This window comes from Pelophylax lessonae (genome assembly GCF_965119305.1).
Source record: "Pelophylax lessonae genome assembly, contig: HAP1_SCAFFOLD_519, whole genome shotgun sequence".
Taxonomy (NCBI): domain Eukaryota; kingdom Metazoa; phylum Chordata; class Amphibia; order Anura; family Ranidae; genus Pelophylax; species Pelophylax lessonae.
This window is the reverse complement of record NW_028119826.1, coordinates 11,768-39,217: the sequence shown is the minus strand read 5'-3', so window position 1 is coordinate 39,217 and position 27,450 is coordinate 11,768. Positions and strand designations below refer to the sequence as shown.

General features: G+C 48.5%; 1 protein-coding gene across 1 annotated transcript; it reads left to right on the top strand.

Annotated features, from left to right (window-relative positions):
- Nucleotides 1-170: 170 nt before the first annotated feature.
- LOC309543923 (kazal-type serine protease inhibitor domain-containing protein 1-like) lies at nt 171-18,415 on the top strand. Its single transcript, XM_082276334.1, has 4 exons — nt 171-900; nt 3,565-3,725; nt 6,017-6,164; nt 17,837-18,415. The coding sequence occupies exons 1-4, from the start codon at nt 450-452 to the stop codon at nt 17,938-17,940; spliced, it is 864 nt and encodes a 287-aa protein (XP_082132460.1). The 5' UTR covers nt 171-449; the 3' UTR covers nt 17,941-18,415.
- Nucleotides 18,416-27,450: the final 9,035 nt, after the last annotated feature.

The window sequence follows — 27,450 nt, the reverse complement described above, 5'->3', positions numbered from 1 at the left end:
TAATACTTTGATATTAGATTCATATTATCTTTGATATTGTATATATTTTCTGTATTATTATTATTATTTTTTTATTGATCTATTTATTGATATTTGTATTATTTATTTATTATATTAATGCTGGTATATTAGGTTTATGTTATGTATTCTTGTGTTCTCCGTTGGCCATTCCCATATAACATGAGGTGTTCTCCTCTGATGGGAGTCCCAGCCTCTGGACCTGGAATTCAGCCGGTTGTAAATCTTGTGTAAATGAGGAGGCCACAGGTAATCAGGAGGAGGTCGGGGGAAGGGAGAAGATGCCTGTCCCAGCAGGGGGTTACAGGACACTTCCAGCCATGAATACAGGCCCCTCCAGGTGTGAGGGGGTTAATGTATTTACCCCTTGAATATATAAAGAGAGGAGTGAGCCGTCCTCTCTTCCATTGTGGTCTCAGCTCTCCTCCAAGATGTTCCAGATTCTGTTCCTTGGGTTCTCCCTCCTGTCCTTCCCTTCTCTGGCTTTGCTCAGGATTCTGCCCATGAGAGGCTGGACCAATGAGGTGGAGGCCACCCAAAGCTGTGCGCCGTGCCAGGAAGAGCGCTGTCCTCCAGCACCCCAGCGCTGCCCGGCCGGAAGGTTGAAGGATCACTGTGGCTGCTGTTGGGAGTGTGCCAACGTGGAGGGGCAGATGTGTGACCTGCCCTGGATGAAGCATCATTTTGGGACCTGTGGAGAGGATCTGAGGTGCCAAGTAAAAGTCGGGTACAGCGAGGAACCCCAGTGCGTCTGCCCCAGCCAGGGAAGCGTTTGTGGCACCGACCGCAGGACCTACAAAAACATCTGCCGCTTACAGGAGGCCGCCAGGACCAGGCTGAGGACAGAGCTGAAGCTCCAACACACAGGACCCTGCCAGGAAGGTGAGTCTCTATGGGTGCCACAAGGAGGGGAGGGGAGCTTTGGCCATTGGATGGTTGAAAGGCCAACCACAGATCTAGGAACTGTAGCAGTTAAGTTGTGGGTTGATGAAGTGGCAGCTTCCATCAAGGGCTCTGTTCCTGCAAGGTTAAGGGATACTTAGACAATGCAATGTGTATTGTATGTGACCAGCCTTGGTCTGCACCTGGCAGAACAGAGAACATCAGGATATTACAAGTACCGTGCCACCCTAGGGAAGAATAAACTGTGGCTGAGGCCAGCTATTATTATAAAACCTGAAACTGGCCGGGACCATAGAACTCAAGGCTGACAGGGACCATAGAACCTTAGACTGGCCTGGACCATAGATCTCAAGGCTAGCCGGGACCAAAGGAACCTTAGACTGATCTGTGCCATATAATTGAGGCTCTGCAGAGCCATAGAACCTGATGCTCTTCAGAGTCAAATATACTGTGGCTGGACGGGACCGTAGAACCTGAGACAGACCTGCACCATATAATTAAGGCAGGCTGATCCCATAGAACCTAAAGCTGCCAGTACCATAGAAACTGGGGCCCGTGTCTGTGAACCTTGTCTAAAAACCATGTCTGAGATCTGGGCCTGAGAACCATGTCTGAGATCTGGGTCTGAGAACCATGTCTGAGACTTGTGTATGAGAACCATTTCTGAGATCTGGGTCTGAGAACCATGTCTGAGATCTGGGCCTGAGAACCATGTCTGAGATCTGGGTCTGAGAACCATGTCTGAGATCTGGGTCTGAGAACCATGTCTGAGATCTGGGTCTGAGAACCATTTCTGAGATTTGGGCCTGAGAACCATGTCTGAGATCTGGGTCTGAGAACCATGTCTGAGATCTGGGCCTGAGAACCATGTCTGAGATTTGGGCCTGAGAACCATGTCTGAGATCTGGGCCTGAGAACCATTTCTGAGATTTGGGCCTGAGAACCATGTCTGAGATCTGGGTCTGAGAACCATGTCTGAGATCTGGGTCTGAGAACCATGTCTGAGATTTGGGCCTGAGAACCATGTCTGAGATCTGGGCCTGAGAACCATGTCTGAGATCTGGGTCTGAGAACCATGTCTGAGATCTGGGCCTGAGAACCATGTCTGAGTTCTGGGCCTGAGAACCATGTCTGAGATCTGGGCCTGAGAACCATGTCTGAGACTTGTGTATGAGAACCATGTCTGAGATCTGGGCCTGAGAACCATGTCTGAGATCTGGGTCTGAGAACCATTTCTGAGATCTGGGTCTGAGAACCATGTCTGAGATCTGGGCCTGAGAACCATTTCTGAGATTTGGGCCTGAGAACCATTTCTGAGATCTGGGTCTGAGAACCATGTCTGAGATCTGGGCCTGAGAACCATTTCTGAGATCTGGGCCTGAGAACCATTTCTGAGATCTGGGTCTGAGAACCATGTCTGAGATCTGGGCCTGAGAACCATTTCTGAGATCTGGGTCTGAGAACCATGTCTGAGATCTGGGCCTGAGAACCATTTCTGAGATTTGGGCCTGAGAACCATGTCTGAGATCTGGGTCTGAGAACCATGTCTGAGATCTGGGTCTGAGAACCATGTCTGAGATCTGGGTCTGAGAACCATGTCTGAGATCTGGGCCTGAGAACCATGTCTGAGCTCTGGGCCTGAGAACCATTTCTGAGATCTGGGTCTGAGAACCATGTCTGAGCTCTGGGCCTGAGAACCATTTCTGAGATCTGGGTCTGAGAACCATGTCTGAGATCTGGGTCTGAGAACCATGTCTGAGACTTGTGTATGAGAACCATGTCTGAGATCTGGGCCTGAGAACCATGTCTGAGATCTGGGCCTGAGAACCATGTCTGAGATCTGGGCCTGAGAACCATTTCTGAGATTTGGGCCTGAGAACCATGTCTGAGATCTGGGTCTGAGAACCATTTCTGAGATCTGGGTCTGAGAACCATGTCTGAGATCTGGGTCTGAGAACCATGTCTGAGACTTGTGTATGAGAACCATGTCTGAGATCTGGGTCTGAGAACCATGTTTAAGAAAAGCAGTTTCGAGTCCCATATCTGAGGTCCGTGTCTGAGAATGGTGCCTGAGTTTGATTTATGAAATCTGTATCCGGGAACCGTGTCTGAGACTTGTATCTGAGAAGAATATAGCTGAAGAATTTTGCTGCAAAATAAAAATAAACAGCTGAGGGCCACTAAGAACCAGGGGCAGGAGGGCCACTAAGAACCAGGGGCAGGAGGGCCACTAAGAAGCAGGGGCAGGAGGGCCACTAAGAACCAGGGGCAGGAGGGCCACTAAGAACCAGGGGCAGGAGGGCCACTAAGAACCAGGGGCAGGAGGGCCACTAAGAACCAGGGGCAGGAGGGCCACAAGCGGCCCATAAAACACCGGATCGCCATGTCTTCTCTAAGAGGAAAAGAAGTTGCTGACACTGATTGGTGATAGAGAATCTCCCACCTGGCCGGTATATTCTCAGTATAATAGGGATCTGTAGCTTGTCAACTGGATTCAGAGATATTCGCCCCAGCAATAATCGTCCTTCATATGGCCCAGAATATGAGTGACATGTTTCAGGTGGTGGGTTAGCGAGGATAGGAGGAGGGGAATGTGTGTTTTGCTCTCTCTCTATAATATGGCATGGTGTCATCTCTCTCCAGCCCCCCGTCTCCTCAGCTCCCCACGGGACACGGCCGCTGCGATTGGTCAGACAGTGATTCTGGGGTGTGAGGTGTCGGCTCAGCCAATGGCAGAGGTGGAATGGAGGAAGGAAGGCATCGAGGGATCCCTTCCAGGTGACAGCGGCCACATCATTGTCCAGGTACTAAAATCACAAAATGTCCAGGAATCCCCTCATATACACAGGAATCCCCCATATACACAGGAATCCCCTCATATACACAGGAATCCCCCATATACACAGGAATCCCCCCATATACACAGGAATCCCCCCATATACACAGGAATCCCCCCATATACACAGGAATCCCCCCATATACACAGGAATCCCCCCATATACACAGGAATCCCCCCATTTACACAGGAACCCCCCCATATACACAGAACCCCCCCCCCCCATATACACAGAAATCCCCCCGTATACACAGGAATCCCCCATATACACAGGAATCCCCCCATATACACAGGAATCCCCCCATATACACAGGAATCCCACCATATACACAGGAATCCCCCCATATACACAGGAATCCCCCCATATACACAGGAATCCCCCCATTTACACAGGAACCCCCCCATATACACAGAACCCCCCCCCCATATACACAGAAATCCCCCCGTATACACAGGAATCCCCCATATACACAGGAATCCCCCCATATACACAGGAATCCTACGATATACACAGGAATCACCCCCCCCCCATATACACAGGAACCCCCCCCCCCATATACACAGGAATCCCCCCATATACACAGGAATCCCCTCATATACACAGAAATCTCCCCATATAAACAGAAATCCCCCCATATACACAGAACCCCCCCCCCCATATACACAGAAATCCCCCCGTATACACAGGAATCCCACCATATACACAGGAATCCCACCATATACACAGAAATCCCCCCGTATACACAGCAATCCCCCATATACACAGGAATCCCCCCATATACACAGGAATCCCACCATATACACAGGAATCCCCCCATATACACAGGAATCCCACCATATACACAGGAATCCCCCCATTTACACAGGAACCCCCCCATATACACAGAACCCCCCCCCATATACACAGAAATCCCCCCATATACACAGGAATCCCACCATATACACAGGAATCCCCCCCATATACACAGAAATCCCCCCATATACACAGGAATCCCCCCCATATACACAGAAATCCCCCCATATACACAGGAATCCCACCATATACACAGGAATCCCACCATATACACAGGAATCCCCTCATATACACAGAAATCCCCCCCTATACACAGGAATCCCCTCATATACACAGGAATTCTACCCCATATACACAGAAATCCCCCCATATACACAGAAATCCCCTCATATACACAGGAACCCCCCCCCCCCCATATACACAGGGACCCTCATATACACAGGTTTCTCCCCATATACACAGAAATCCCCCCATAAACACAGGAATCCCCCCATATACACAGAAATCCCCCATATACAGAGGAATCCCCCCATATACACAGAAATCCCCCATATACAGAGGAATCCCCCCATATACACAGGAATCTCCTCATATACACAGGAATCCCACCATATACACAGGAATACCCCCCATATACACAGGAATACCCCCCATATACACAGGAATCCCCACCTATACACAGGAACCCCCCCCCCCCCATATACACAGGAATCCCCCCATGTATACACAGAAATCCCACCATATACACAGGAACACCCCCATATACACAGGAACCCCCCCTATACACAGGACCCCCCCATGTACACAGAAATCTCCCCATATACACAGGAATACCCCCCATATACACAGGAATACCCCCCATATACACAGGAATCCCCACCTATACACAGGAACCCCCCCCCCCATATACACAGGAATCCCCCCATGTATACACAGAAATCCCACCATATACACAGGAACACCCCCATATACACAGGAACCCCCCCTATACACAGGACCCCCCCATATACACAGGAATCCCCCCATATATACACAGGAACCCCCCCCCCATATACACAGGAATCCCCCCTATACACAGGAATCCCACCATATACACAGGAATCCCCCCTATACACAGGAACCCCCCCCCCTATACACAGGAACCCCCCATATACACAGGAATCCCCCCTATACACAGGAACCCCCCCTATACACAGGACCCCCCCCATATACACAGGAATCCCCCCTATACACAGGAACCCCCCCCATATACACAGGAATCCCCCCTATACAAAGGAACCCCCCCCCATATACACAGGAAACCCCCCTATACACAGGACCCCCCCCATATACACAGGAACCCCCCATATACACAGAAATCCCCCCCCCCCCTATACACAGGAACCCCCCATATACACAGGAACCCCTATACATGATAAGGAGCCCCCCTTGTACTCATCAGACCCCCCACTCTTTTCTCTCTGCAGTCTCGGGGGGGTCCTCAGAGACATCATGTGACCAGCTGGCTGCAGATACACAACGTACGTCAGCGGGACGCCGGGTCATATACCTGTCATGGCCGAAACATGTATGGAGAGGTGACCACATCCGCCCAACTCACCGTCATCTCACCCGGTAAGTGGCCTGACCTCCTTCTCTATCACCCTATAGTGGGAGGGGCCAGCTGAGATCATCTTTCTGTCTGTATCACCCTGCAGTGGGATGTGTCAACTTGAAGCACCCTATGTCTGCATCACCCTGCAGTGGGATGGGCCAACTTCGAGCACCCTATGTCTTTATTACCCTGAAGTGGGAGGGGCCAACTTGGAGCACCCTATCTCTGTATCACCCTGCAGTGGGATGGGCCAACTTCGAGCACCCTATGTCTTTATCACTCTGCAGTAGGATGGGCCAACATGGAGCACTCTTTTTCTGTATCACCCTGCAGTGAGAGAGGCACACTTGGAGCACCCTTCCATATGTACCCAGGCACCCAAATCCCCCCTGGCCTACCATCTCCCTATCCCTCTCTGTATGATCTCTGCTCTTCCTGGACAATGTCCCCCCTGACCCACCATCTCCCCATCTCTCTCTGTATGATCTCTGCTCTTCCTGTACAATGTCCCCCCTGACCTACCATCTCCCCATCCCTCTCTGTATGATCTCTGCTCCTCCTGTACAATGTCCCCCCTGACCTACCATCTCCCCATCCCTCTCTGTATGATCTCTGCTCTTCCTGTACAATGTCCCCCCTGACCTACCATCTCCTCATCCCTCTCTGTATGATCTCTGCTCTTCCTGTACAATGTCCCCCCTGACCTACCATCTCCCCATCCCTCTCTGTATGATCTCTGCTCCTCCTGTACAATGTCCCCCCTGACCTACCATCTCCCCATCCCTCTCTGTATGATCTCTGCTCTTCCTGTACAATGTCCCCCCTGACCTACCATCTCCTCATCCCTCTCTGTATGATCTCTGCTCCTCCTGTACAATGTCCCCTCTGACCCACCATCTCCTCATCCCTCTCTGTATGATCTCTGCTCTTCCTGTACAATGTCCCCCCTGACCTACCATCTCCCCATCCCTCTCTGTATGATCTCTGCTCCTCCTGTACAATGTCCCCCCTGACCCACCATCTCCTCATCCCTCTCTGTATGATCTCTGCTCCTCCTGTACAATGTCCCCCCTGACCTACCATCTCCTCATCCCTCTCTGTATGATCTCTGCTCTTCCTGTACAATGTCCCCCCTGACCTACCATCTCCCCATCCCTCTCTGTATGATCTCTGCTCCTCCTGTACAATGTCCCCCCTGACCCACCATCTCCTCATCCCTCTCTGTATGATCTCTGCTCTTCCTGTACAATGTCCCCCCTGACCTACCATCTCCCCATCCCTCTCTGTATGATCTCTGCTCCTCCTGTACAATGTCCCCCCTGACCTACCATCTCCCCATCCCTCTCTGTATGATCTCTGCTCTTCCTGTACAATGTCCCCCCTGACCCACCATCTCCTCATCCCTCTCTGTATGATCTCTGCTCCTCCTGTACAATGTCCCCCCTGACTCACCATCTCCTCATCCCTCTCTGTATGATCTCTGCTCTTCCTGTACAATGTCCCCCCTGACTCACCATCTCCTTACCCCTCTCTGTATGATCTCTGCTCTTCCTAGACAATGTCCCCTCTGACCCACCATCTCCTCATCCCTCTCTGTATGATCTCTGCTCTTCCTGTACAATGTCCCCCCTGACCCACCATCTCCTCATCCCTCTCTGTATGATCTCTGCTCTTCCTGTACAATGTCCCCCCTGACCCACCATCTCCCCATCCCTCTCTGTATGATCTCTGCTCTTCCTGTACAATGTCCCCCCTGACTCACCATCTCCTTACCCCTCTCTGTATGATCTCTGCTCCTCCTGGACAATGTCCCCCCTGACCCACCATCTCCTCATCCCTCTCTGTATGATCTCTGCTCTTCCTGTACAATGTCCCCTCTGACTCACCATCTCCCCATCCCTCTCTGTATGATCTCTGCTCTTCCTAGACAATGTCCCCCCTGACCCACCATCTCCCCATCCCTCTCTGTATGATCTCTGCTCTTCCTGTACAATGTCCCCCCTGACCCACCATCTCCTCATCCCTCTCTGTATGATCTCTGCTCTTCCTGTACAATGTCCCCTCTGACTCACCATCTCCCCATCCCTCTCTGTATGATCTCTGCTCTTCCTGTACAATGTCCCCCCTGACTCACCATCTCCTCATCCCTCTCTGTATGATCTCTGCTCTTCCTGTACAATGTCCCCCCTGACCCACCATCTCCCCATCTCTCTCTGTATGATCTCTGCTCTTCCTGTACAATGTCCCCCCTGACTCACCATCTCCTCATCCCTCTCTGTATGATCTCTGCTCTTCCTGTACAATGTCCCCTCTGACCCACCATCTCCCCATCCCTCTCTGTATGATCTCTGCTCTTCCTGTACAATGTCCCCCCTGACCCACCATCTCCTCATCCCTCTCTGTATGATCTCTGCTCTTCCTGTACAATGTCCCCTCTGACTCACCATCTCCCCATCCCTCTCTGTATGATCTCTGCTCCTCCTGTACAATGTCCCCCCTGACCCACCATCTCCCCATCTCTCTCTGTATGATCTCTGCTCTTCCTGTACAATGTCCCCCCTGACCCACCATCTCCCCATCTCTCTCTGTATGATCTCTGCTCTTCCTGTACAATGTCCCCCCTGACTCACCATCTCCCCATCCCTCTCTGTATGATCTCTGCTCTTCCTGGACAATGTCCCCCCTGACCCACCATCTCCTCATCCCTCTCTGTATGATCTCTGCTCTTCCTGTACAATGTCCCCCCTGACTCACCATCTCCTCATCCCTCTCTGTATGATCTCTGCTCTTCCTGTACAATGTCCCCCCTGACCCACCATGTCCCCATCCCTCTCTGTATGATCTCTGCTCTTCCTGTACAATGTCCCCCCTGACCCACCATCTCCTCATCCCTCTCTGTATGATCTCTGCTCTTCCTGTACAATGTCCCCCCTGACCCACCATCTCCTCATCCCTCTCTGTATGATCTCTGCTCTTCCTGTACAATGTCCCCCCTGACTCACCATCTCCCCATCCCTCTCTGTATGATCTCTGCTCTTCCTGTACAATGTCCCCCCTGACCCACCATCTCCCCATCCCTCTCTGTATGATCTCTGCTCTTCCTGGACAATGTCCCCCCTGACCCACCATCTCCCCATCTCTCTCTGTATGATCTCTGCTCTTCCTGTACAATGTCCCCCCTGACTCACCATCTCCTCATCCCTCTCTGTATGATCTCTGCTCTTCCTGTACAATGTCCCCCCTGACCCACCATGTCCCCATCCCTCTCTGTATGATCTCTGCTCTTCCTGTACAATGTCCCCCCTGACCCACCATCTCCCCATCCCTCTCTGTATGATCTCTGCTCTTCCTGTACAATGTCCCCCCTGACTCACCATCTCCCCATCCCTCTCTGTATGATCTCTGCTCCTCCTGTACAATGTCCCCCCTGACTCACCATCTCCCCATCTCTCTCTGTATGATCTCTGCTCTTCCTGTACAATGTCCCCCCTGACTCACCATCTCCCCATCCCTCTCTGTATGATCTCTGCTCTTCCTGTACAATGTCCCCCCTGACCCACCATGTCCCCATCCCTCTCTGTATGATCTCTGCTCTTCCTGTACAATGTCCCCCCTGACTCACCATCTCCCCATCCCTCTCTGTATGATCTCTGCTCTTCCTGTACAATGTCCCCCCTGACCCACCATGTCCCCATCCCTCTCTGTATGATCTCTGCTCTTCCTGTACAATGTCCCCCCTGACCCACCATCTCCCCATCCCTCTCTGTATGATCTCTGCTCTTCCTGTACAATGTCCCCCCTGACCCACCATCTCCCCATCCCTCTCTGTATGATCTCTGCTCTTCCTGGACAATGTCCCCCCTGACCCACCATCTCCCCATCCCTCTCTGTATGATCTCTGCTCTTCCTGGACAATGTCCCCCCTGACCCACCATCTCCTCATCCCTCTCTGTATGATCTCTGCTCCTCCTTGACAATGTCCCCTCTGACCCACCATCTCCCCATCCCTCTCTGTATGATCTCTGCTCTTCCTGTACAATGTCCCCCCTGACCCACCATGTCCCCATCCCTCTCTGTATGATCTCTGCTCTTCCTGTACAATGTCCCCCCTGACCTACCATCTCCCCATCCCTCTCTGTATGATCTCTGCTCTTCCTGTACAATGTCCCCCCTGACCCACCATCTCCCCATCCCTCTCTGTATGATCTCTGCTCTTCCTGTACAATGTCCCCCCTGACCCACCATCTCCTCATCCCTCTCTGTATGATCTCTGCTCTTCCTGGACAATGTCCCCCCCTGACCCACCATCTCCCCATCCCTCTCTGTATGATCTCTGCTCTTCCTGTACAATGTCCCCCCCTGACCTACCATCTCCCCATCCCTCTCTGTATGATCTCTGCTCTTCCTGGACAATGTCCCCCCTGACCTACCATCTCCCCATCCCTCTCTGTATGATCTCTGCTCTTCCTGTACAATGTCCCCCCTGACCTACCATCTCCCCATCCCTCTCTGTATGATCTCTGCTCTTCCTGGACAATGTCCCCCCCTGACTCACCATCTCCTCATCCCTCTCTGTATGATCTCTGCTCTTCCTAGACAATGTCCCCCCTGACTCACCATGTCCCCATCCCTCTCTGTATGATCTCTGCTCTTCCTGTACAATGTCCCCCCCTGACCTACCATCTCCCCATCCCTCTCTGTATGATCTCTGCTCTTCCTGGACAATGTCCCCCCTGACCTACCATCTCCCCATCCCTCTCTGTATGATCTCTGCTCTTCCTGTACAATGTCCCCCCTGACCTACCATCTCCCCATCCTTCTCTGTAAGATCTCTGCTCCTCCTTGACAATGTCCCCCCTGACCTACCATCTCCCCATCCCTCTCTGTATGATCTCTGCTCTTCCTGTACAATGTCCCCCCTGACTCACCATCTCCCCATCCCTCTCTGTATGATCTCTGCTCTTCCTGTACAATGTCCCCCCTGACTCACCATCTCCTCATCCCTCTCTGTATGATCTCTGCTCTTCCTAGACAATGTCCCCCCTGACTCACCATCTCCCCATCCCTCTCTGTATGATCTCTGCTCCTCCTGAACAATGTCCCCTCTGACCTACCATCTCCCCATCCCTCTCTGTATGATCTCTGCTCTTCCTGTACAATGTCCCCCCCTGACCTACCATCTCCCCATCCCTCTCTGTATGATCTCTGCTCTTCCTGGACAATGTCCCCCCTGACCTACCATCTCCCCATCCCTCTCTGTATGATCTCTGCTCTTCCTGTACAATGTCCCCCCTGACCTACCATCTCCCCATCCTTCTCTGTAAGATCTCTGCTCCTCCTTGACAATGTCCCCCCTGACCTACCATCTCCCCATCCCTCTCTGTATGATCTCTGCTCCTCCTGTACAATGTCCCCTCTGACCCACCATCTCCTCATCCCTCTCTGTATGATCTCTGCTCCTCCTGTACAATGTCCCCTCTGACCCACCATCTCCTCATCCCTCTCTGTATGATCTCTGCTCCTCCTGTACAATGTCCCCCCTGACCTACCATCTCCTTACCCCTCTCTGTATGATCTCTGCTCTTCCTGGACAATGTCTCCCCTGACCTACCATCTCCTCATCCCTCTCTGTATGATCTCTGCTCTTCCTGTACAATGTCCCCTCTGACTCACCATCTCCCCATCCCTCTCTGTATGATCTCTGCTCTTCCTGTACAATGTCCCCTCTGACCTACCATCTCCCCATCCCTCTCTGTATGATCTCTGCTCTTCCTGTACAATGTCCCCCCTGACTCACCATCTCCTCATCCCTCTCTGTATGATCTCTGCTCCTCCTGGACAATGTCCCCCCTGACCTACCATCTCCTCATCCCTCTCTGTATGATCTCTGCTTTTCCTGTACAATGTCCCCCCTGACCCACCATCTCCCCATCCCTCTCTGTATGATCTCTGCTCTTCCTGTACAATGTCCCCTCTGACCTACCATCTCCCCATCCCTCTCTGTATGATCTCTGCTCTTCCTGTACAATGTCCCCCCTGACTCACCATCTCCCCATCCCTCTCTGTATGATCTCTGCTCTTCCTGGACAATGTCCCCCCTGACTCACCATCTCCTCATCCCTCTCTGTATGATCTCTGCTCTTCCTGTACAATGTCCCCCCTGACCCACCATGTCCCCATCCCTCTCTGTATGATCTCTGCTCTTCCTGGACAATGTCCCCCCTGACCCACCATGTCCCCATCCCTCTCTGTATGATCTCTGCTCTTCCTGGACAATGTCCCCCCTGACCCACCATCTCCCCATCCCTCTCTGTATGATCTCTGCTCTTCCTGGACAATGTCCCCCCTGACCCACCATCTCCTCATCCCTCTCTGTATGATCTCTGCTCTTCCTGTACAATGTCCCCCCCTGACTTACCATCTCCCCGTCCCTATCTGTATGATCACTGCTCTTCCTGTACAATGTCCCCCCTGACCCACCATCTCCCCATCCCTCTCTGTATGATCTCTGCTCTTCCTGTACAATGTCCCCCCTGACCCACCATCTCCTCATCCCTCTCTGTATGATCTCTGCTCTTCCTGGACAATGTCCCCCCCTGACTCACCATCTCCCCATCCCTCTCTGTATGATCTCTGCTCTTCCTGTACAATGTCCCCCCCTGACTCACCATCTCCCCATCCTTCTCTGTAAGATCTCTGCTCCTCCTTGACAATGTCCCCCCTGACCCACCATCTCCCCATCCTTCTCTGTAAGATCTCTGCTCCTCCTTGACAATGTCCCCCCTGACCTACCATCTCCCCATCCCTCTCTGTATGATCTCTGCTCTTCCTGTACAATGTCCCCCCTGACTCACCATCTCCCCATCCCTCTCTGTATGATCTCTGCTCTTCCTGTACAATGTCCCCCCTGACTCACCATCTCCTCATCCCTCTCTGTATGATCTCTGCTCTTCCTAGACAATGTCCCCCCTGACTCACCATCTCCCCATCCCTCTCTGTATGATCTCTGCTCCTCCTGAACAATGTCCCCTCTGACCTACCATCTCCCCATCCCTCTCTGTATGATCTCTGCTCTTCCTGTACAATGTCCCCCCCTGACCTACCATCTCCTCATCCCTCTCTGTATGATCTCTGCTCTTCCTGTACAATGTCCCCCCTGACCCACCATCTCCCCATCCTTCTCTGTAAGATCTCTACTCCTCCTTGACAATGTCCCCCCTGACCTACCATCTCCCCATCCCTCTCTGTATGATCTCTGCTCCTCCTGTACAATGTCCCCTCTGACCCACCATCTCCTCATCCCTCTCTGTATGATCTCTGCTCCTCCTGTACAATGTCCCCTCTGACCCACCATCTCCTCATCCCTCTCTGTATGATCTCTGCTCCTCCTGGACAATGTCCCCCCTGACCTACCATCTCCCCATCCCTCTCTGTATGATCTCTGCTCCTCCTGTACAATGTCCCCTCTGACCCACCATCTCCTCATCCCTCTCTGTATGATCTCTGCTCCTCCTGTACAATGTCCCCCCTGACCTACCATCTCCTTACCCCTCTCTGTATGATCTCTGCTCTTCCTGGACAATGTCTCCCCTGACCTACCATCTCCTCATCCCTCTCTGTATGATCTCTGCTCTTCCTGTACAATGTCCCCTCTGACTCACCATCTCCCCATCCCTCTCTGTATGATCTCTGCTCTTCCTGTACAATGTCCCCTCTGACCTACCATCTCCCCATCCCTCTCTGTATGATCTCTGCTCTTCCTGTACAATGTCCCCCCTGACTCACCATCTCCTCATCCCTCTCTGTATGATCTCTGCTCCTCCTGGACAATGTCCCCCCTGACCTACCATCTCCTCATCCCTCTCTGTATGATCTCTGCTTTTCCTGTACAATGTCCCCCCTGACCCACCATCTCCCCATCCCTCTCTGTATGATCTCTGCTCTTCCTGTACAATGTCCCCCCTGACCCACCATCTCCCCATCCCTCTCTGTATGATCTCTGCTCTTCCTGTACAATGTCCCCCCTGACTCACCATCTCCCCATCCCTCTCTGTATGATCTCTGCTCTTCCTGTACAATGTCCCCCCTGACTCACCATCTCCTCATCCCTCTCTGTATGATCTCTGCTCTTCCTGTACAATGTCCCCCCTGACCTACCATCTCCCCATCCCTCTCTGTATGATCTCTGCTCTTCCTGGACAATTTCCCCCCTGACCTACCATCTCCTCATCCCTATCTGTATTTTACATAGTTACATAGTTAGTGAGGCTGAAAAAAGACACAAGTCCATCCAGTTCAACCTATGTGTGTGTGTTTGCTTTTAACCGTACATTATATACCCCTGTATGTTGTACATTGTATACCCCTGTATGTTGTACATTGTATACCCCTGTATGTTGTACATTGTATACCCCTGTATGTTGTACATTGTATACCCCTGTATGTTGTGGTCTTTAAGGTGTCCATCCAATAGTTTTTTGAAACTATCAATGCTCCCTGCTGATACGACTGCTTGCGGAAGAGAATTCCACATCCTTACCGCTCTTACAGTGAAGAACCCCTTACGCACTTTAAGGTTAAACCGCCTTTCCTCTAGTTTTAGTGAGTGGCCATGTGTCTTATTGTATTCCCTTACTCTAAATAGTTTGTTCCTTATGCTAGGGTCGCCAGTACAGTATTTGTACATTGATATCATATCCCCCCTCAATCGTCTCTTCTCCAGAGAGAATAGGTTCAGTGCTTGTAGTCTTTCCTCATAGCTGATGTCCTCCATTCCCCTAATTATTTTTGTTGCCCTTCTCTGGACTTTCTCCAGTTCCAGCACATCCTTTCTGAGGACCGGTGCCCAGAACTGGACAGCATACTCCAGATGTGGCCGGACCAGAGTCTTGTAGAGAGGGAGAATAATCTCTTTATTTCTGTTGTGAATCCCCTTTTTTATACATCCCAGTATTCTGTTGGCTTTGCTTGCAGCGGCTTGGCATTGCATGCCACTGCCAAGCCTGTTGTCTACCAGTACCCCCAGGTCCCTTTCCATCCTAGACTCACCCAGAGGTTCCCCCCCTAGTGAGTAGCTTGCTTTCTGGTTTCTGGCCCCCAAGTGCATTACTTTACATTTTTCTACATTAAATCTCATCTGCCATGTAGTTGCCCACCCCGTTATTTTGTTCAGGTCTGCTTGCAAGATTTCCACATCCTGCATAGAAGATATTGGCATGCCTAATTTAGTATCATCTGCAAATACTGAGATTGTACTAGATATCCCCTCCTCTAGATCATTTATGAATAAATTAAACAGGATTGGTCCCAGGACAGAACCCTGGGGGACCCCACTTTCCACACCCGCCCAATCCGAGTACTCCCCATTAATCACCACCCTCTGTACTCTCCCCTGGAGCCAGTTCTCTATCCAGGTACTCACCTTATGGTCCATACCTACCTTCCTTAGTTTGTACAGTAAGCGTTTGTGGGGAACGGTGTCAAAGGCCTTTGCAAAGTCCAGATACACCACATCCACAGACCTTCCTTTATCCAGATACACCACATCCACAGGCTTACCTTTATCTAAGTGGCAGCTCACTTCATCGTAGAAGGTTAATAGATTGGTTTGGCATGAACGATTTTTCATGAATCCATGCTGATTACTACTTATAATACCGTTTTCATTACTAAAGTCTTGTATGTGGTCCCTTATCATCCCCTCCAAAATTTTGCAGACTACAGATGTTAGGCTGACCGGCCTATAGTTACCCGGGATATACCTCGGCCCCTTTTTAAATATTGGTACCACGTTGGCTTTTTTCCAATCAGCTGGCACCATACCTGTCTGTAAACTATCCTTAAAGATCAAGAATAATGGTCTGGCAATCACCTGACTGAGCTCATTTAGAACCCTTGGGTGCAAGCCATCCGGTCCCGGGGATTTATTTATGTTAAGTTTCTCTAGTTTAGCTCTAAGTCTATCCTCTGTTAGCCATGGCGGCACTTCCTGAGGTGTGTTGTTTAGTTCGGCCTTACAATTCGTGTAGCCCCCCGATTCCTTTGTGAAGACTGAAGAAAAGAAATTATTTAACACTTCCGCCTTTTCTCTGTCCTCAGTGGCCATTTTTCCTTTATCATCTTTTATGGGGCCAATGTGTTCTGGCCTCGCTTTCTTACTGTTTATATACTTAAAGAATTTCTTGGGGTTCTTTTTACTCTCCTCCACTATATGTCTCTCGTGTTCTATTTTAGCCGCCCTGATTTCATCTTTACATTTCTTATTACACTCTTTGTAATGCTTAAATGCTGCCAATGACCCCTCAGTCTTGTATTTTTTGAAGGCCTTTTCTTTAGCTCTAATATACATTTTTATGTTGGAGTTTAGCCACCCAGGGTTTAGTTTTGCTCTTTTAAATTTATTTCCCTGTGGAATGCACTGGCCCACCCCCTTGTTAAGTATGCTCTTGAAGCACTCCCATTTTTCCTCCGTGTTCTTTGTTCCCAGGGTTCTATCCCATTTGATATTTTCTAGCAGCGAGCGCAGTTTAGGGAAATTGGCTCTTTTGAAATTCAGTGTCCTTATATTACCCTTGTGTTTCCTATTACTGTAATTAATACTGAAACCAATTGACCTATGGTCACTGTTCCCTAAGTTGTCCCGTATTTCTATATCCGTGAGCAGGTCTGTATTGTTGGTAATCAGTAGGTCAAGTACCGCATTGCTTCTTGTCGGTGCATTCACCATCTGACCCATGAAATTGTCCTGCAAAACATTTAGGAACTGCCGAGCCTTGGCTGAATGCGCGGTTCCTTCTGCCCAGTCTATATCAGGATAATTAAAGTCCCCCATTATAATGACATTTCCCATCCTTGCTGCCAATCCTATCTGTAACATGAGGTCCACCTCACCCTCCTCCCTCTGGTTTGGGGGCCTATAGCATACGCCCAATATTACCTTCCCCACCGTGCCTTTCCTTTGAAGCTCTACCCATAGGGATTCTGCCTCGTCCATAGCTCCATTATTAATATCATCCCTCATATTTACCTGTATACTGTTCTTAATATACAAACATACCCCTCCCCCTTTTTTACCCTCTCTATCTCTGCGATAAAGGGAATACCCCTGAATGGTCGCCATCCAGTCATGAGAGCTGTCAAACCAAGTCTCAGTTATCCCCACAAAATCTAAGTCCTCCTCAAACATCAGCAGCTCCAGCTCTCCCATCTTGTTGGCCAGGCTTCTGGCATTGGTATATAAGCCTCGTAATTTTGATGTTTTTAGGCTGCTCTCTTGATTTTTCCCCGTACCCACCCTGGGTATAGGGGCTCCGAACACCCTACCGCTAATGCCCCCATTTCTGCCCTCTGAAACTTGCTTTCCACTGGCTAATTCTACATCTGTATCTCTGCTTTTCCTGTACAATGTCCCCCCTGACCTACCATCTCCCCATCCCTCTCTGTATAATCTCTGCTCTTCCTGGACAATGTCCCCCCTGACTCACCATCTCCTCATCCCTATCTGTATGATCTTTCCTCTTCTGGTACCATATTTTCCCCCAACTTTCCATCTCTTCCTCCCTCTCTGTATGAACTCTCCTTTCCCTGCACCATGTACGCCACCCCTCCAGCTTTCTCCCCCTCTGTATGAACCTTGCTCTTTTTCTGTCATGTCCCCAGCCTGACTCACTTTCTGTTCTATATCATTCTACAGACTCTCCGCTGGCCCCTGAATTATCGGGTCACCTCATTGGCGTCTTTGATGTGACAGATGATGAAGATTACTTGAGAGAAGGGCCATCAGGGTCCCATGAGTGAGGTCCGTGACCACCTGGAGATGATTCATCCTGATGTCTTTTTTGCCTGTTTTGGAAGTATTAGGAAGTCCTGTGCCTATGAGGAGATGCAGAAAGCTGGCAGAGCAGAACCACCATGAATGAACCCAGTTGTGTCCTGCAGTGGCAATAGATCTGACTGTTGATCAGTCCTGATGACAATTCTGTTGTGCAATTCTCAGCCTTCTGTAGATCAGGACAGTGTGCATTGCTATGGACCCAAAAATAGTCCTCAGTAGAACCCACAGTAGACCGGGGATAACCCGTTGTCTTCTGCACCTCCAGCTCCATTTAATGTTATTGTCACTGTGTGACATTCAAATGTGTTGACCTTATCTGCGCTGTCCACATCCATGTCCCCCTCTAGAAGAATTGTGTACAGTGTATCAGACTGGAATATAATGAGAAAACCTGCTTTATGTAGGATGGAGAGTGTAATCGTCCCAATTCCCATGTAATACTTTCCTGATAGAGCACTGTGTCTTCCTGTGTCCGTCCAGCCTTCAGTCCATGGCTTTCGGGGGAGATTTGTAAATAAGACCCAAAATGAAACCTGCAGAGTACGACAGCATAGGGTAGTAACATCTTTAATTATCATAAGGGAACCCTTGTACATATCAGCAGTGTGTTCTGACTCCCGTTCCCAGCACCTTGTGGCCCCTGGCCCTGAGATCAAGTTATTAAAGGGGCTCCTGCACTATGCTGTTGAGTTCCGAGGTTATCATTTGTGTGTTATAGTAAGGGATCTCTCCTCTCTTCGAATGCTCAGCTACAAGGAGGAGTTGTGAAGATCCTCATTGACAGACTCATCTTATCACTGGATCTTTGTGGTCTTTGCTTCTGTATTTCTGTTGCTAATTCTAAGTGTTCGCTGGGACCTGTTGTAGCTATTTAATTACATAACTAGATGCTTCATACATTGTTGCAGTCTTTCTATGGTGTAGATCCGGTCCAGGTGATCACATTTGTGTTGCTATCTGTAATTGATTTTGTAAATAAGAATTTTATGAAGAGGCGATCTGGCATTTTAAATAAATAACTTGAATGAACTTGGGGTCACTAAAGAGCCCATTGCAGTCCCTTAAAATTGTAAATAAAATTTACTATAGAAGAGATTGTGTGCTGGGATCATACGGAGCCAAATGCTGTCCCTTAAATCTGTAAATTAAGGTTACTATGAAAGTGAGTGTGTGCTGGGGTCAATGCAAAGCACATATCTGTCCCTTAAATCTGGAAATTAAGGTTACTATAGAAGAGATTGTGTTCTGGGGTCACTGCAAACCCCATCACTGTCCCTTAAATCTGGAAATTAAGGTTACTATAGAAGAGATTGTGTTCTGGTGTCACTGCAAACCCCATCACTGTCCCTTAAATATGGAAATGAAGGTTACTATAGAAGAGATTTTGTTCTGGGGTCACTGCAAACCCCATCTCTGCCCCTTAATCTGGAAATTAAGGTTACTATAGAAGAGATTTTGTTCTGGGGTCACTTCAAACCCCATCTCTGTCCCTTAAATCTGGAAATTAAGGTTACTATAGAAGAGATTTTGTTCTGGGGTCACTGCAAACCCCATCTCCGTCCCTTAAATCTGGAAATTAAGGATACTATAGAAGAGATTTTGTTCTGGGGTCACTGCAAACCCCATCACTGTCCCTTAAATATAGATTGGTGTCCTCTCAGCTCCCTCGGTGAGTTACATTGATCAGTGTCCCCCCTATCTTCTGTGTATCACATTGGTCAGTGTCTCCTCAGTCTCCTCTGTATTACACTGATCAGTGTCCCCTCTGTCTCCTGTGCGTCACATTGATTAGTGTCCCCCCTTCACCCATGTCCCACACTGATCAGTATCCCCTCTGTCACCTGTGTGTCACATTGATCAGTGTCCCCCCATCACCTGTGTCTCACATTATTCAGCATCCCCCATCACCTGTGAGTCACATTGATCAGTGTCCCCCCATCACCTGTGTCTCACATTATTCAGCATCCCCCATCACCTGTGAGTCACATTGATCAGTGTCCCCCCATCACCTGTGTGTCACATTGATCATTGTCCCACCTGTCTCCCGTGACACATTGATCAGTGGCCTCCTGTCATCTGTGTCTGACACTAATCAGCATCCCCCCTGGCCCCTGTGTGCCACATTGATCAGTATTCCCTCCATCACCTGTGTGTCACATTGTGAATAACAAATTTAAACCCGCACTAAAAATTGTGACTAAATAATTATTGTGTATAAAAAGGATTGAAATTATATGTAAAGGTGCGTGCAGCTGCTGCAGACACTAAGTAAATCTTAGGAAAATATTACAAAACAAATTTATGCAGCGCTAGCATCAGTGTTGTTGTTTAGGTGAAAATATATAACATTCAATTATTCACACTCAAATTTTATACTCTAAAAGTGCTCAAGTGCTGTGAATTATGAAAATAAGTCCAAATAAACAATAAATGCCAAGTGCATATAAAAGTCCTTAGTTGTGATCCAAAATAAGGTGCTGGTGTGCCAAAATAAATATAAGGTGCTTCAAAGTGATAAGGTGCCCCTCTCGGTTCCCCACTCACCAAATTGCCAATATATAAAGACCTTGTATGATATTGCACAGTAGCCCAGGATCTTTAGGGAACTTTCTCCAATATGACCTCCGATATGTATGTATGTATGTATATGTGGAAGCGGAAGCGGACCCATATACATATCGGAGGTCATATTGGAGAAAGTTCCCTAAAGATCCTGGGCTACTGTGCAATATCATACAAGGTCTTTATATATTGGCAATTTGGTGAGTGGGGAACCGAGAGGGGCACCTTATCACTTTGAAGCACCTTATATTTATTTTGGCACACCAGCACCTTATTTTGGATCACAACTAAGGACTTTTATATGCACTTGGCATTTATTGTTTATTTGGACTTATTTTGATAATTCACAGCACTTGAGCACTTTATTTTTAGAGTATAAAATTTGAGTGTGAATAATTGAATGTTATATATTTTCCCCTAAACAACAACACTGATGCTAGCGCTGCATAAATTTGTTTTGTAATGTGTGTCACATTGATCATTGTCCCACCTGTCTCCTGTGTGTCACATTAATCAGTGTCCCCCAATCACCTGTGTGTCACATTGATAAGCATCCCCCCATCACCTGTGTTTCACAATAATCAGTGTCCCCCAAGCCCCCATCACCTGTGTGTCACATTGATAAGCATCCCCCCATCACCTGTGTGTCCCATTGATCATTGTCCCACCTGTCTCCTGTGTCACATTAATCAGTGTCCCCCAATCACCTGTGTATCACATTGATCGGTGCCCTCCTGTCATCTGTGTCTGACACTGATGAGTATCCCTCCTGGCCCCTGTGTGTCACATTGATCAGTGTCCCCCCATCACCTGTGTGTCACATTGATCAGTGTCCCCCCATCACCTGTGTCACATTAATCAGTGTCCCCCAATCACCTGTGTGTCACATCGATCACTGTCCCCCCATCACCTGTGTGTCACATTAATCAGTGTCCCCCAATCACCTGTGTATCACATTGATAAGCATCCCCCATCACCTGTGTGTCACATTGATCAGTGCCCCCCCTTCACCTGTGTGTCACATTGATCAGTGCCCCCCATCACCTGTGTGTCACATTGATCAGTGTCCCCCCATCACCTGTGTGCCACATTGATCATTGTCCCCCCATCACCTGTGTGCCACATTGATCAGTGTCCCCCCCATCACCTGTGTGTCACGTTGATCAGTGTCCCTCCATCACCTGTGTGTCACATTGATCATTGTCCCCCCATCACCTGTGTGCCACATTGATCAGTGTCCCCCCCATCACCTGTGTGCCACATTGATCAGTGTCCCCCCCATCACCTGTGTGCCACATTGATCAGTGTCCCCCCATCACCTGTGTGTCACATTGATCAGTGTCCCCCCATCACCTGTGTGTCACATTGATTGATGCCACTCCAGGCAACTTCATGGCAGCCTTGGCCACTTACCTTCTGAGATCCACCACAGGACAGGTAAGATATCAACCATTCCTCACCCGGCCGATTCACTTACATGACCTGGAATCCCCAGCAGATGGGGGAGGGGGAGAACATCATTGCCTAAATATGGCCATTGTTGGGCAATACCATGGCCATGGGCATATTTGGGCAATGATGTCATCACTTTTCCCGCCCCTTCCCTTATATAACCAATGACAGCTTGGGGAGCTGCTAGTTGTAGCGTTGGGATTGGCCGCGTGTGCCGAGTCATTGGATCTTCTGTTTGCAGAACGTCTGATTTACAACGGGGGAATTTTCTGGGGGATTCTCCTGTTTTATAAAGGATTTGTCCCAGGTTTGGGGGTCGTTATTTCTAGGTGGTCTTTATTTTTTTCTGAGTAAGGATAATTTGTAACCAATACCTATTCACATGGGGGGGCAGTATCTAGAGGCCCCCCTAATACTAAAGGGGTGTTCTAGATTCTGATACACCCCCCCCTGCAGACCCCCTCAACCACTGGCCAGGGTTGTAGGGAAGAGGCCCTTGTGCTTCTCTACTTCCGGACAAGCTGCTTTGCAAGGGGGATCCCCCCTCCCCAGACAGGGTACGCCTCCAGGGCATGTGACCCAGTATAGTTTGGGGGAACACATGCTTGTCCCCCCTTTTCTGGCCAGCCAGCCTGCATGCTCAGATTAAGGGTCTGGTATGGATTTTTAGGGGGACCTCACCAGACTCAAATAGTCAGCTATAAATTTGGAGGAGGGGGGAGGGGGGCTATTTGATTTTTTTTTTCATTCTTGCTGAAGAATGAACAACAGAAAAAGTAACAGAGAAAACAAATGACACAAATCCCCAACAAATGATACAAATCCCCAACAAATGACACAAATCCCCAACAAATGATACAAATCCCCAACAAATGATACAAATCCCCAACAAATGACACAAATCCCCAACAAATGATACAAATCCCCAACAAATGATACAAATCCCCAACTAATGATACAAATCCCCAACTAATGATACAAATCCCCAACAAATGATACAAATCCCCAACAAATGATACAAATCCCCAACAAATGATACAAATCGCCCACAAATGATACAAATCCCAAACTAATGATACAAATCGCCAACAAATGATTCAAATCCTTAACAAATGATACAAATCCCCAACAAATGATACAAATCCCCAACAAATTATACAAATCGCAACAAATGATACAAATCCCCAACAAATGATACAAATCCCCAACAAATGATACAAATCCCCAACAAATGACACAAATCGCAACAAATGATACAAATCGCCAACAAATGATACAAATCCCCAACAAATGATACAAATCCCCAACAAATGATACAAATCCCCAACAAATTATACAAATCCCCAACAAATGATACAAATCCCCAACAAATGATACAAATCCTCAACAAATGATACAAATCCCCAACAAATGATACAAATCCCCAACAAATGATACAAATCGCAACAAATGATACAAATCCCCAACAAATGATACAAATCCCCAACAAATGATACAAATCCCCAACAAATAATACAAATCCCCAACAAATGATACAAATCACCAACAAATGATACAAATCCTCAACAAATGATACAAATCCCCAACAAATGATACAAATCGCAACAAATGATACAAATCCCCAACAAATGATACAAATCCCCAACAAATGATACAAATCCCCAACAAATGATACAAATCCCCAACAAATGATACAAATCGCAACAAATGATACAAATCCCCAACAAATGATACAAATCCCCAACAAATGATACAAATCGCCAACAAATGATATAAATCACCAACCAATGATACAAATCGCCCACAAATGATACAAATCGCCAACAAATGACATTTTATTGCCGGAGAGAAGGTGGGAGGGAAATGATATTTGCTGGCAATGTAAAGCATTTTCCCCAGGCAGTATCCCCCCTCCCATTTTCCCCAGGCAGTATCCCCCCCATTTTCCATAGCGCAGTATCCCCCCCCCCCATTTTCTACAGGGCAGTATCCCCCCCCCATTTTCCCCAGGGCAGTATCCCCCCATTTCCCCCAGGGCAGTATCCCCCCATTTTCCCCAGGGCAGTATCCCCCCCATTTTCCCCGGGGCAGTACCCCCCCCCCATTTTCCCCGGGGCAGTACCCCCCTTTTCCCCAGGGCAGGCTTCTTTAAAAAAAGGAGAAGAAGGTGGGAGGAAAATTTTATTTGCTGCCAATGTAAAGCATTTCCCCCCGGGAAGTATCCCGCCCCCCCCATTTTCCCCAGGGCAGCATCCCCCCCCATTTTCTCCGGGGCAGTATCCCCCCCCATTTTCCCAGGCAGTATCCCCCTCCCATTTTCCCCAGCCAGTATCCCCCTCCCAGTTTCCCCATAGCTCCATCCATCCATCCTTCTATCCATCCATCCATCCATCCCTCCATCAATCCCTCCATCCATCCGTCCATCCATCCATCCCTTCATCCATCCTTCCTTTTATCCATCCTTCCATCTCTCCATCTATCCATCCATCCTTCCTTCTATCCATCAATCCATCCCTCCATCCATCCTTTCTTCTATCCATCCATCCTTCTATTCATCCATCCATCAATCCTTCTATCCATCCCCCCATCCATCCATCCATCCCTCCATCCCTCCATCCATCCATCCTTCCCTCCATCCATCCATCCATCCTTCCATCCATCCATCCATCCATCCATCCATCTTTCTATCCATCCATCCTTCCTTCCATCCCTCCATCCAACCTTCCTTCTATCCATCCTTCCATCCCTCCATCTATCCCTCCATCCATCCTTCTATCCATCCTTCCATCTCTCAATCCATCCATCCTTCTATCCATCCATTCTTCCTTCTATCCATCCCTCCATCCATCCATCCTTTCTTCTATCCATCCATCCATCCTTCTATCCATCCTTCTATCCATCCCTCCATCCATCAATCTATCCATCCCTCCATCCATGCATCATTCTATCCATCCATCCATCCATCCATCCATACTTCCATCCATCCATGCATCCTTCTATCCATCCCTCCATCCATCAATCTATCCATCCCTCCATCCATGCATCCTTCTATCCATCCATCCATACTTCCATCCATCCATCCTTCCTTCCATCCCTCCATCCATCCATCCTTCCTTCTATCCATCCTTCCATCCCTCCATCCATCCTTCCATCCCTCCATCCATCCATTCTTCCTTCTATCCATTCATCCATCCATCCCTCCATCCTTCCCTACCTCAGTCCACACTCATCCTTCCATACTTCCATCCTCCCTCCATCCCTACATCCATCCATCCCTACATCCATTAGTGATGAGCCGAACATTTTCCGTTTCGGTTCGCACAGAACACCGCGAACATCGGAAATGTTCACCGAACTCCAACTTTCAAACTCCATTGAAGTCTATGGGAATTCGAACTTCTAAAATCAAAAGAATTAATTTTACACCATTAAATGTAAGTTTTTCCCCCAAAAAAAGGGTGTGAGGAGCTGAGTAACGCCCCAAAGAACAAATATCAATGGGAAAAAAAAAACATTTCTAAAGGAGCAGCAATTTTAATGATATTTAAAGTGAAACAATAAAAATGAAAAATTATTTAAAATATTGTGCCTGGGGCTTCCTCGCAATCTGACTGAAAAGTTTTGGATCTGTAGCATGGATAGATCTTTCTACAGCAAAAAATACATTTCTAAGGGAAAAAAATGGAATTTAAACAAACCCTAACCCTAACTCTAACTCTAACCCTAACCCTAACCCTAACTCTAACACTAACCCTAACTCTAACCTTAACTCTAACCCTAACTCTAACCCTAACCCTAACTCTAACCTTAACTCTAACCCTAACCCTAACCCTAACTCTAACCCGAACCCTAACCCTAACCCTAACTCTAACCCTAACTCAAACCCTTATTCTAACCCTAACCCTAACACTAACTCTAACCTTAACTCTAACCCTAACTCTAACCCTAATTCTAACCCTAACTCTAACACTAACCCTAACTCTAACCTTAACTCTAACTGTAACCCTAACCCTAACTCTAACCTTAACCCTAACTCTAACCCTAAGTCTAACCATACCTCGAACCCTAAGCTTAACCCTAACTCTAACCCTAACCCGAACCCTAACTCTAACCCTAACTCTAACCCTAACTCTAACCTTAACCCTAACTCTAACCCTAAGTCTAACCATACCTCGAACCCTAACCCTAAGCTTAACCCCAACTCTAACCCTAACCTGAACCCTAACTCTAACCTTAACCCTAACTCTAACTCTAACCCGAACCCTAACCCTGACTCTAACCTTAACCCTAACTCTAATCCTAACCCTAACTCTAACGCTAACCCTAACTCTAACTTTAACTCTAACCCTAACTCTAACTCTAACCCTAACCCTAACTCTAACACTAACCCTAACCCTAACCCTAACTCTAACCCTAACTCTAACCCTAACTCTAATCCTAACCCTAACTCTAACCCTAACTCTAACCCTAACTAACTCTAACCCAACTCTAACCCTAACCCGAACCCTAACTCTAACCCGAACCCTAACTCTAACGCTAACTAACTCTAACCCTAACCCAAACTCTAACCCTAATTCTAACTCTAACCCGAACCCTGACTCTAACCTTAACCCTAACGCTAACCCTAACTCCAACTCTAACTCTAACCCTAACCCTAACTCTAACCCTAACTCTAACTCTAACCCTAACCCTAACTCTAACCCTAACCCTAACTCTAACCCTAACCCTAACCCTAAAACTAACCCTAACCCTAACCCTAACACTAACCCTAACCCTAACCCTAACTCTAACTCTAACCCTAACTCTAACCCTAACCCTAACCCTAACTCTAACCCTAACCCTAACTCTAACCCTAATTCCAACCATAACTCTAACCCTAACTAACCCTAACCCGAACCCTAACCCGAAGTTATAGCTGTGTGTGGAATGGAAAGTCCTAATAATAGAGCAGCGAGAAGAGTGAGACCTCCTGTCAGCAGAGATCATACTGGGGAGATACAGTAATAGAGGAGGGGGAGGGGGGACCCCCCCCATTATGGAGTCTCCTCTCCCAGACAGGCGGCTCCGCTCAAACCTCACTAATTCCATTAGAAGATTAACCCCTTCCTGGAGAGATGCCAGATGTGACCGCACTCCCCGTCCCAGTACTACCCCCACCTGCTGATATCCATCCATCCATCCACCCACCCATCTATCCTTCTATCCATCCATCCATCCCTCCTTCTATCCATCCTTCTATCCATCCATCCATCCCTCCATCCATCCTTCCATCCATCTATCCATCCTTCCATCCCTCCATCCACCATCTATCCTTCTATCCATCCATCCATCCCTCCATCCATCCTTCCCTCCATCCATCCTTCTATCCATCCATCCCTCCATCCATCCCTCCCTCCATCCATCCATCCATCCTTCCATCCGTCCATCCATCCTTCTATCCATCCATCCATCCCTCCATC